Source organism: Tachypleus tridentatus, chromosome 2, assembly GCF_004210375.1.
Source record: "Tachypleus tridentatus isolate NWPU-2018 chromosome 2, ASM421037v1, whole genome shotgun sequence".
NCBI classification, from domain to species: Eukaryota; Metazoa; Arthropoda; class Merostomata; order Xiphosura; family Limulidae; genus Tachypleus; species Tachypleus tridentatus.
Window position 1 is genome coordinate 151,761,217 of NC_134826.1, and position 13,157 is coordinate 151,774,373.

The following is a 13,157-nucleotide window of genomic DNA, read 5'->3' on the forward strand; positions in this document are numbered from 1 at the left end:
TTGGCATGTTTAAACATTGTCGTTAAACTCAGCTTTCTATTAATTATTTAATAAATTGTAAGTCTAAGAATGAACTTGTTCTCTTTTGCTGAAATTTATTAGAATGGAAACTATGGTGTTGAAAACGATACGTGGCCATAATCATTATATTGGGAATACTCAGTGAATGAATAATCAGTTTCTAGAGTAGCAATGGAGGTAAATCATCGTTTTTTCAAATCCAATTAACATTCAATACTGAAACATCCAATGTGAATGAAATCTTGTTTACTGGTTTTTGCATCATGTATCGTTACTTTTAGTAATGGCCTGGCATGGCCAGGTGGCGTGCGACTAGTAATCTGAGAGTCGCGGGTTCACATCCCCGTCATGCCAATCATGCTCGCCCTTTCAGCCGTGGGGGTATTATAATGTGACGGTCAATCCCACATTTCGTAGGTAAAAGAGTAGCCTAAGAGTTGGCGGTGGGTGGTGATGACTAGCTGCCTTCCCTCTAGTCTTACACTGCAAAGTTAAGGATGGCTAGCGCAGATAGCCCTCGAGTAGCTTTTCGCGAAATTCAAAAAACAAAACAAACTTTTTGTACATTTCACCAGATTCGCACATGTAGTTCTTATTTATCACATTTATATATGAAAGGAAGTAATAGTTTATAATGCTTTTCTCGTGTTGAAAGAAAGTATAATGGTTGTCAGAGTTGAAAACAGCGAGAGGTGTTTGTATCATGAATGCATTAAATATAACAACTCCGTTATTATTTCACGTAGTTTTACTGTAAACTAGCTACTTGTTGAAACTATTTTTTAATAAAGCACTCAATACCCATCTATGAAGATGTTTACTACTATGGTAAATTTTTTGTAAGAATAATTAGCTTTCGATCATTTATACACAGCCAGTGATGTTTGATACAGAAAAACTCTCACTCACACTAGTGATTATTAAATATATTTTGATATCATAACTTATGAATATGTAACTTTAAATGAAGTTCCTGACCATATTAATAATATTATTTCATAATATTTGTAGAATCTTGTTTTGACGTGTTCAGCAGACAATGTACTGTATAAAGTACATAGTAACATATTCCATAATCTCGCAAAAATAAATATATTTTCAACACAAAATAACTTAATATCATAATTGTTTTTAATTACAGAAGTAGAAAAGACTTGTTTATTTGATAAAGAACAGTTGAGAGTGTGTGAATACATTCATGGATGTTCTCAGTGTAATTCTTCATCAAACAGAGAATGTTCTCCAAGATTTGCCGTTACGTTGAAATGGGCCATGCTGGAAGAAAAGTATGTTTGGAACTGTATTTTATTCTATAGCCTTATTACTGCTGTATAATTAGTTAGTATTTTCGTGTATTAAGTATACATAACAGTAATATGCTGAGAATAGTATAGTGGCGTCAAATTTTGGCCATACCATTGAAGCTTCTCCAATTGTAGCTAGAAGTAGCTACTTCAGGGTTTTCTTGTTTTTTTTCTTTCAAGTTTAGTGCAAGGCTACACAAAGGGCTGTCTGGGCTTTTCTCACCTCGAGTATCGAAACGGGGTTTTAGCACTATAAGTCCGCAGACTCTACTTCAAAAAGTTTTTTTTTACTTCTTTCGTTCAATATTTATTTTCTTCTGTTTGCAAAATGCTTGGAAAGGGGTTTGTATTTTATGTTTATGGCAAAACTCCTAGAACTATATACCGTCGCCTCGAATTTAAAATCTTGAATATCAAAGATAAGGGTTTGATTGTAACTTTTATAAAACACTCGCAACTTAAAATACAGGGTATATTTGTAGTATTGTTCAGAGTTGAACTCGACATGCCAGAGCTCTACCACAAGGCCAACTCGCTCCTATCTGAAAGGGTCAGAATGACGAATTTACTTATTTTGATTCATTACTTCCCTATTTCAATATTTCTAATTTTGCTGATTAAATTAGCTATTGTTTATTTTATTCCGTATGTACAGTAATGTGTACGTAAGTAAAAATAAAAATTCTGAACCATGATTTATTGTTGAGCTCAAAGCTACACAACAGATAATCTGTGCTGTACAAATCAGGAGTATTGAAACCCAGATTCTAGCAGTGTGAGTCTCCAGACTCATCACTGAACTAAATCTGGCCCTAAGACTGTACTTCAGTTTAAAACATGTCAGTAATAGATGTTAGGTTAAATCTTATAGGCAGCTTCATGTATTAATTTTACAACACTATACGCAAAGTAAATTTTCAATAAATGCAGGTAACAGCAGACATTACAAATAGTATAATAGTTTTATACAATAAATAATTAATTATTAAACTATATTGTCCCAAGCTTAATATTTCTCAGATTTACAGAACTGATAAAATATTTGAATATTGTTTCCCATGGTGTATTAAAATAGAATCATTTTTATCCTTTATAGGAAAAAAATATTGTTGGCAAAACATGACAAAGGAACAAGTGAATGTCGTGGTGAGTCGAGATTACATTCTCAAAATAGCATTTTCAAATAAATTGAACACAGTTAACTTTCCAGGTGGGTGTCATTTTGCACCTAAAGGTGTAATCCTGAGAGGCACTTTTTTAGAATATTGTGGCGGATAGTCCGCTATAAAAACAGGACTGAAATTAATCAGATTATTCAAATATTTGTGTCTTTATGTGTGGTATTTCGCCTTATTAAAGTTTAGTATATGGCATTTGGCTAAACCTTAAACCTCGAATGCTGTACATTAGGTTTAAAACGTCTAGTACATTTGAAAGCTGACATTAGGAATATCTGTACTTTAATTATATCAGTTTCAATACTCAAGAAGGCAACTTTAACCTCAATAGGACCGAAATTCTTCTCATACTTAGGCCTAGTTTACCTGACTAGAAACCTGAGGTTCAAGACATAGCACTACCAAACATGTTCCATAGATGCAGTTGTGAGTACTTTGTTAATCAACGACACCACAGACTTACTAAACGGTTAATAATGGCCACTTTAAACTGACAGTGCTGTTAACTAGTTGCCTTCCTCACCAGTCTTTGTTTTCCTATATTACACAAAACTGTTCAAGGTCTAACAGTTCTTGCCTTCCATAATTTTGAATTTAGCCTACAAGAAATGCAGATAGTCAATGGAACCCACTCATTAGCTACTCTTGTCGGGCCAAGTACTTGTATGACATTTAACTGACGTCTATGTAATAAACACAAACTGCTAAAAACGTGGCACTTGATTTTATTATTTCTGGTAATGAGATAGAATAGATGTCTGTACATATGTATAGCCCAAAACGCTAAGAGGGTCACACTGTGTCCACATTTGGTCTACATTTCAACACGAGGGATGGTAGATTAAGTTTGAATTATAGTGGTTTATTTTGTGGTATATTAACATTTGTGTGTATCATAAGTTGTTCAGCAAACTGCTATCAAGAAATTGTGTTATGTTTGATGGCTATACATTAGTTGTTATAGCGTGTACCTCTTTTCTAAGCTATCGAAGCATTGTTAGATACATTTACTGATCATAAGACGTTAAAATTAAGCCTACTGTATTTTTAACATAAGACATTAAAACTAGGCCTACTGTATTTTAAACATAAGACATTAATACTAGGCCTACTGTATTTTTAACATAATACATTATTAGTAGGCCTACTGTATTTTAAACATAAGACATTAATACTAGGCCTACTGTATTTTTAACATAATATATTATTAGTAGGCCTACTGTATTTTAAACATAAGACATTAATACTAGGCCTACTGTATTTTTAACATAAGACATAAATACTAGGCCTACTGTATTTTAAACATAAGACATTACTACTAGGCCTACTGTATTTTTAACATAAGACATTAATACTAGGCCTACTGTATTTTTAACATAAAATGTTAATATTAGGCCCACCGTATTTTTAACATTAGACATCAATATTAAGCCTATCGTATTTTAGCATAACACTTTAATATTAGGCCTGGTGTATGTCTTAACACCACATTCTTTATATAGTTTGTTTTGTTGTTTTCAAAAAAAAGAACCGTATCAAATGGTAATTCAGCTTCACTAAGTCAACTATATTCATGGCCGACAACGGTTTTCGCTAAATCTAATTTGGATGGGTGGCGCACAACAAAAACAGTTTTGGTCCGAAATATGTATGTATGTGCCGTTCCAATCGATATTGGTAACTTTGACGAAAACAAACCAAAAGAAGGCTACTTACACTGTCGAAGTGTATGTTGTGTGTTTCTTGTTTTAGTAAAACAACTTGCATTTTAATCCATCACATATTTATATATAGAAACACTTTTAAGGATACCATATGGACTCTGAACAAATAATCATACAGTTCCATAAAGTTGAATTCAGTGAGAGGAAATTGTTAATCAAATAAATTATTATTGGAACCATTATGAATCCTTAGAAAATTTCGGGTATAAAATATCACGTATTATCTTCATTTTTCACACATAATTCAGTGATGGTATTGTTTTTAGGCAAATCTCTTAATCCTGTTTTGTGTAATGATCTGTATAAATACCTTTTCTTGAAAGAGATGTCGACATAAGATTATTCGCCACAACATTGTTATGGAAATTGCAGTTTCAAGCATACAATTTTTTATTATTTTTTCCATGCAATGTTTTGTAAAATAAGTATGTTTATTTTATTACAAACAACACTTTTTTTCAGTATCCGTATTGTACATTATTCAAGTGCAAATTCGTGTACGTAGAATATTCGATTATTAGTTTACTGGTGTATGATTACAGAGATCTATTTACCATATTTTACTTTAGAATAATTTCCTCTTGTTTCGACTATTTATAATTTAAACTACATTGTTTCGCTTCTCAGGTGTTAAAACGGGCTTATATTGGATGATGCCTCAGTTAATGAATAATAGACGTAACACGGATCATTCTGAAACTTACGATCAACGTTCAACCGTGAATGAAAACGAGGCTGGCTTTTTTAATTTTATAGTGGTCGCTGTTGACAACAGAATAGCTGACTGGAAGTTTGGTAATTGTTTTTATTTTATCAATGTTTTTCTTAGATTCACATGTGTAAGTATCTTGTTATTTGCCTGTAACAGAAGAGAAAAAAAAAGATCTCGACTTGAGTAAGTAATTTTAAAAGTGTTTTACTGTATGATGCCAGATATTCCAAAACAAAACATTTTCATTGTAATTTGTCAGATGCTTTTCTAAAGGTCAAACAAACATGACTTGTGTAGCGTAACACACAAAAAAAGTCTAGATCATGTGCCACGTTTGTCTTATATCGTAGCCTTCTTTACATGGTTAGTACGCTCGACTTGCAATCCACTTCTTCTCACTCACTGTTCACACCCTTTCAGCATATCTTGCATACAGGATAAAATAAGAATGTGTTTCATGCCAAACATTATAATTAGTGCAACATTTATTACATGTGAATATATACTTATAAAGTGAAGGAATATGTTACATTATGTAGAGAATTAAATAAATTTCCTTTTCAGGAAGTTAAAAGTATGCGAAGTAAATTGTTGGTTATGTAAGTACCTCATTTAAATAATGGATGATATTCATGATAAACCTGACATATGCTATAATAGTTGTTTCATTGAAGTAAGGGTTTTGTTTGTAAAAGTGAAACTGCAGATGTGTTAAAATTTCGAGGAACTTTTGAAATATTCTCTGTCAAAAGTAACACTATCCTCATTAAGATCTTGTAATGATAATTCTTTGGCTCATAGAAACACTTCAACCTTTTCAGAGGAAAACTGCTACAAATAAATATAGAAGTTTGAGATAAAACGACCTTCAGTAACACAGTGCATATATAGAATCATAATAAAAGCATCTGCTTTCCGTAAGGCAGACTAAGTATACCTGGTAAGATCATCTGCCTTTATGAAACATATCCAATAAAGAGATAAACATAATTCAAAATCTGTTAGCAATCCTAAGAAAATATCTGCCTGGTAAACTCATTTGCCTTTAGAATCTTTAGCAATAACATCTGCCTATAGCAATAGATTCTTCTTCAAGAAGTTTAGTTGCACCTTCTGCCTACAGAACTTTAGTAATTCCTCTTAAAGAACTTTAATAAAACCATCCGCCTAAAGTAGCAACATCAGCATGTAAACCCATAATTTATCTGTAGTAACACGCCCTCTGGTATCACGCTTTCTGAGGTTGCTTCACCTTCTTTTTCCAGTTCGTAATGTTACGCTTGGATTCACTGTTATTTTCTCCAACCTGCCCTTGCAACATACCTTCTGATGACACTTTGTGGAACTATGACATCATCGTTTCTGGTGTATATGGCATCGTTGTATCCCCCTCACTACAAATTGTGAAACACATAATGAATTTGACTTCACCAGGTCACTGTTGAGGAGTTGAATTACCCTGCAGCAGCTTAACTCAGTGACAAGTGAAGAAAAACTGAATAATTAATAATCATACACAACTTATCACACTGGTTACCAATTCTAGCAGTAACTGATAGCTCGATAACAAATAAATTCCGAAGTTTATTTCTTAAGAATTTACAAAAACAATTCGACGTTCCAAGTGTACCTTTATTTCTTACCATATACACTAAAACTTAATATTTACATTATTTAATATTTTAAATAAAAGTGTGGATTGGCAGAAATACCTTTTTTGTGAAAGGTGGCACTGCAGTTGTAATAATTAGTAAAATAACAAGTGGTGCTTTGTTATAAGAGTGTGTTTGTATTAAATAAAACTACATACTACAATGTTCGCGTGAATAAAGTAGATTAATACTTAACTAATAATTTTCAATTAATTATTTTTTATAGATTCTCAAGAACGAAAAGGAAGTTATATAAAACCTGATGATAACGTTTTGTTGAATGTTAATGAAATTAGAGCCACAGCGAAAAGCCAATCAGAATATGGACTAGCTAGGTTGATCGTTCTCGATGAATGCAAGTATATTTTGTACTGGGTTTACTTATTGTATAACACAGAAATACTCAAAATACGTTTGAAATTCTTTTGAGTGTGATTATGTGAAAGTTTACACGATGTGTCAGGTAAAGCTCTGTGTGAAATGTTACTTTTTAATTACAATGCAACTTTTCTTGAATTTATAGTTTCGTTTTAAGTCCTGAAGATTCAGTTTTTATGTATTCAGAATAAAAAACGTATTTACTGTGACATATGCTTATAAACATATGTTTATCAAGAATGAGAATATAATACTTCTGTTTGTTCACTGTACTGGCATTTTGTACTAATTCACCAACTGTCAGAGAACTCACCACACCTATAAAAACTGACAAAATATACTACTTTTTTCAGTCGCACTTTCTACCATTTTATTCTGATTTCCAATTTCTCAGTTACACTTTAAATTTTTGTGTGCCTAAGTCTGATAAAACATCTGATAATCTGAAACCTTAAATCAAAATATAATCTTTATACCTCATAATTCAAGTTGTACTAAGTGCAATAATGATTACACTAAGTGACCAATAAATAACATGGGCGAAGTCATATCATAATTGTTTTGACTGAAAATAAGTAACCATAGCCTTTAGAAAAGAACGACTAGAAAGGTATGGCTTTATGATTATGTTCATGACTTCTTATTGGTTTGTTTGTTTTGAATTTTCGCGCAAAACTAATCGAGAACTATCTGCGCTACCCACCCCTAATTTAAGAGTGTAAGACTAGAGGGAAGGCAGCTAGTTATCACCACCCACCGCCAACTCTTGAGCTACTCTTTTACTAACAAATAGTGGAATTGATCGTTACATTGTAACGCCATACACGGCTAAAAGGGCTAGCATGTTTAGTGTGACGGAAATTCGAACCCGCGACCCTCAAATTCGAGTCGAGTGTCCTAACTACCTGGGTATGCTGATCCTACTTGTTATTGGCTTGTGGATCAATCTTGAATGAATAATTAACTCACTTTTTCACTTTCTCTGGTAACCGTTTCTCCTTTGTTACTTTAACAACTCATTGAGTCATTGTTCCAGAATGCAATATGAAGGTATAACATACTTTTCATTTCATTATCAAAACGACCCTTAAGATCTGTATTTGTTAATATTCATCTATTGTGACAAAAAATAAAGATAAAATATTTCAATCCGTGTATTAAGTACCAATTGGAAATTAGTGATATATGAAGATTCAGGGACACTAGTGCAGTATTTGTGGTTCTAGACTTTGTTGGGAACGATTCACTGACATTCAATTTCAAGGAACGAGTTAGTCAAATTCAGCGTTTAATAAAAGATGACCTAGGAGGGTCGAGACGTTGTTCCCTGCTTCAAGACTAAAAGTGTTAAAACCCATTCCAGCGTTTCTGAGATACAAAAAGGTTTAATATACACATATTGTTAGTAAATTATTCCATACCAATTCACTTATTTTGGAATGCGTTATAAAATATAAAACAGTTTAGAAGTAAACAATTTTTCTTAAAGTTTTCAGCCATGATCTAATTTTTGATATTTCATAGGTTAGGATTTTAATTATGAACGTTTTGGTTTCTGGACAGGTTACAACATACATGTTATTTGTCAGATGGTAACGCCCTCTTCCTTCAAGCCTCATTTACAGTCGAGGCAAAGAAAGATATTTTACGAAGCACATAAAGAAACTGTGTTTTGCGTTAAAGACAATCTTTTCTTAGAACTTGTCGATGGTGGTCCTCCAAAATGTGAGTAATTTTATAAAAACATATCGTTATAAGCTTTCATAAAACTTGTTGATGGTGGTCCTTCAAAATGTAGGTCATGCCATAAAAACGTTTAGTTATTTAGTTTGTAGAACTTATTGATGGTGGTCCTTCAAAATGTAGGTCATGCTATAAAAAGGTTTAGTTATTTAGTTCGTAGGACTTATTGATGGTTGTTTTCCAAAAATTTAGGTCAATCTATAGAAACATATGTCTATAAACTTCAAAATTTTATTCTAAACTGTATCTAAATAATATGTTATGTAGTTGTGTATATTGTTATCTGTATAAGTTATAAAAGTCAGGTTTAACTACAGTTATGCTCATGCAAAATATTTTTATAAAGAAATTCCAGAAACGTAATCCATAACATCGTTTTCTCTTTCCAGAAACTTTGACGTAGAAGGACATTAAATGCCTTAAAAGGCTTGAGTTATATTCTAATTTCTGAATGGGAACATAAAAAATTCATTTTCATGTTTACGCTACACAAAAAAATATTTGAATTTGGGTATATGTATTTGAATTTTAAAATATGTGTTTATGTGCAAGTTTTTCTCTTTGTTTCGATAGTTTCAAGTGTTGAAATGTCGGACTTTGAAAATAAAATGATGACCACTCCTGACAAAACTTCAGAAAGTTCATTTGAAACTGTGAAACTAAACAGTCTTGAAAATTTCTGGCTAGAACTTGGCAACATTGATCAGAAGGGTAATTCATCAGGTATTCCCGGAATATTTATTATTCAAACAAGAAAAGGAGAAAGGTAGGTTTATACATCATTAAATAAGTTTACAATCTAAGGTTTAGTTCTGTTGTTTTTTCTGTCACTAGAAGAAGCAATAATTTTAAATACTAAAAATTATTAATGTTATGGGATATATTGCGTGGAAAAATATTTCCATGTGTAGTAAAAAAGGCTTAACTTGATTTAACAAGACATACACACGCAGATGTGTTTTTATTAAAACAATATCAATGCAAGGTGATGTTTTCATAAATTTATTTAAACGACTTTAAATTGAACCATTCTTTACAATTATTTATAACGATTCATGAATAAAATATGAGAATAAATAAGACATCCTAAAAATTATCTTTTTTGGTTCAGAACCAATTCCAAGAGCAAGCTGCACTAACCATTTGACCAACAGGTTCAAAGATCCTGCACAGCACAAACTTCGGTTCTAATGTAATCCACTTCTCTTATTTGATTCAAAGTCCTTATGATGGTGGACGATACTGCCTGGTTATCTCCCTTGGTTAATGGTTAAAAGTTATTGACTATTGTAACTTTTGTTTAGGTTGCTTATTCGTCAATTAAGGAGAAAAAATATGCCAATTGATCAGGGCTGTTAATTTTGTTTCAGCATTGTCTGTCACTTCTATCAAACCCTTTTAGCTCATATTTTAATCTGTTGTTACACGTGACTCACGTGAACTATAAGATGAAACACGTGTTTTTCCTTCTTAAACTATTAACGGGCAACTATCTCTATAGTTTATGATCATCATGTTTTGTAGTCATTTGTATAATGCCACAAGTAATAAAACAGCTTCATTTATTTAAAAAGTAACTGACTAATACATAATTAAACCACACTAAATATCTTGTACGTGATTCAACAACTGAAGTCAAAGACAAATATCTGTTACAATATGATCATACTAGATTCATCTGTTCAACATGTGTATAAAATATTTATTATATTCAAATTAAAACTGAGATATATGCATTCACATTAACAATAACAAACGAACATTAAAACAAAATAAACGACGTAAAATAAAAGAGGTTAGGTAGGTCTTAAACGATTGATTGTTTGGTTATTTGGCGTTTATTGATGCAAAGCAACTAGACTATCTGCGCCAAACAACCGGAAAACAATAAAAGTGAAATTATTAAAACATTTAAAAAGAAATCAAGTTAAGATAAAACAATGACCAAGTTTCTGATACAAACTTAAATAGAATTAAAAGGTTAATGACCCTTAAAATTTAAAGTAAGATGAACAGTGTCAGCATCGCCAATGACACTGTTCAGCGTTAGGATAAAACTCATAAAAAAATACATGTCTAAATTGGTGCCGTTATTCACGGCTGTAACGACAGTATGACATCAAAATGTGAACTATTGTGACCTGAGGGTCACACAGACTATACATTGGTGCAGCAGTACAAGATAAACAAAAGTGATGAGTTAAAACTATGACCAATGTGTTGCCTAGTCAGAACAACTTCCTCCTTCCAAATCTTATGGAAGCAAGACGGCCAAATTGCAATGGGAGGTTTGATCTGGAAAAGCTTGTTATCACGTTGGTCACTCTAGTGGACTGCCAACTGGCGCAGAGCCGAGCCTTGAATACAGGACCATAGTTCATGTATAGAACAGGCACGGCAGTGATAGCACCAGAGAAAGAAACTTAGCTGTGGTGTCTGAGAGCATGTTCCCGCTAATACTGGCGTGGCCTGGTATCCAGTAAAAGTGGAGAATAAGGAAAATAAGAAATGGTCGATTTTGAATATTGACGAGAAAAGGGTAAGAACTAATGCGAAGCGATTTCAGGGCAAGTAGAGAGCTAAGCATGTTGGTATAAATAGTATAATTCATGTTCTGCATAGTTTTTTATGCAATCCAGGGCAAGAGAAATGGTGTACAATTCGGCATTGAACACAAAACTGTGGAAAGGATCCTGTTTGCAACCACAGAGTCACCTGATTTCGAACCATCTGCATTAATGGGAATGGAAGGATGGTTCGAAAGATTTTCGGCAAATAGAATGCAGGGCTCCCAATCAGGAGTATCCACGTTGCCAAAGAAAGGTCACTTTTTGGGATGGTAATAAGCCTTGTTATGATGAGCTGACCAGTGGATACAGCGATGTCATTCAAGAACAGACCAAATTCAGCCAGCTATGCCTGGTTACGAAGGTCAAAGAAAAGAATGACAGACTTTCTATTCTGAAAAAGCATAGCCCACTGAGGTAGAAAGGCACAACCCCAAGTTGGATGCTGTTGTAAGATAGCTGTGAAAGTGAGCTAGTTGATCTAGTCCAGAGGCACGTTGGCCAGGTGGCATCAATCATGGCTAGTTTTTCTCAGAATGATAGGAAAATTATCATTGCCTGGGTCACTGTCAATCTCACAAGAGAAGAGAGATAAGAGCAAAGGGGAGCAGATAGAGAGATCAATAGCAGTAAAGACTGACTAGGTGCATGAATATAAATATATGAACTAGAAGTGAAGAGAGAGAGGTTGTGGTCCGAGAGTGTTTGCTCTTTGGAATGACCCTTCCCATCAGTATCAGCACCACTTCAGAGGCGATTAAGTCCATTAATGTCTCCGAGAATTAAAGAGGGAGTTAGTAATTATCAATGAGAACATTAAGGTCTGATTGATCATAGATCTCTCTAGGAAACAGATAGTGAGAGCAAACAGTGATTGTCTGAAAGAAGGAAACACGGATGGCTCTGATCTTCAAGGGTATATCAAATAGCAAAGGTAAGGTGGGTCGACCAATAGAGCCATCCTTCCATTCACTCGTCCACTGCACAACCTGTCCTTTAGGTACAAAGGAAACTTCTGAAAGGTAATTGTATCGGCATACTTCAGAAACGTTTCTTGTGAGGATGATTAGAATCAATCAGCACCTTGATGTCATCCAAATTATAATGAAAACTTTGACAGTTCCAACATATTAAAGTGGTCGTTTTTACTTGGGTGAAGAGTCCTTCTGTTTCTGACCATTTTTTTATAGGAGGTCTATCAACCTCCATGAATCCTGCCTTAAGTCGATTGGGCAGGTATCTGTCAATGGACGTAGATTCCAGCGAATGAAAGCGTGAATGAATAATCGTTCTGCATCTTGGGGCTGAAGAAGAAAATGGGCCCGAGCAGACACTAGAAGCTGGAGCCAAATAAACTGAAATCAGGGGAGCCACTGGAAGGAATGGTAGAGACAGAGATGGGCATTGACTAATCAACTCACTTAATCATGGAGGGCAAAAGGCTTTTCACACGGTATAAAAGTGACTCATATGGAGTGATGTACCATATGTCTGAGATCAGTGATGATGATAACGTCTGAGTCCCTGGATAGAAGATATTGTTCAAAGTATTTTAAGAATTGCACCTCTTTTCCTCCATCCTTTAGAGTAAGAAAGAAAGTAAGAGATGTGGGAACTGTTACAATTAACACTGCGAGGCTCCAGTTTCGACTCGTAGGCATCATGGTCTTTACCACCACAACGAATACACATCAAAGACACACAACATGACGTTTTCGAGTGGTCGAACCTCTGACATTGGAAATATCTAAGAGGTTTGGGAATATATGGCTCTGCCTTACAGTTTACGTGTCCTGTCTTTATGACTGCAAGTGGATGGGGCAATGTAAACATTAAAATAAGTACATTTGCATGCAGCATTATCCCATTCTTACGTGT

General features: G+C 33.8%; 1 protein-coding gene across 1 annotated transcript in view; it reads left to right on the forward strand.

The window, feature by feature from the left end:
- LOC143245645 (uncharacterized) overlaps window positions 1-13,157 on the forward strand; it is a 46,489-nt gene that overhangs the window by 23,674 nt on the left and 9,658 nt on the right. Inside the window, exons 6-11 of the mRNA XM_076491994.1 lie at window positions 1,163-1,307; window positions 2,422-2,471; window positions 4,855-5,022; window positions 6,818-6,946; window positions 8,533-8,694; window positions 9,286-9,478. Of these exons, the coding sequence (XP_076348109.1) occupies window positions 1,163-1,307; window positions 2,422-2,471; window positions 4,855-5,022; window positions 6,818-6,946; window positions 8,533-8,694; window positions 9,286-9,478 (847 nt within the window). The remainder of the gene's footprint in view (window positions 1-1,162; window positions 1,308-2,421; window positions 2,472-4,854; window positions 5,023-6,817; window positions 6,947-8,532; window positions 8,695-9,285; window positions 9,479-13,157) is intronic.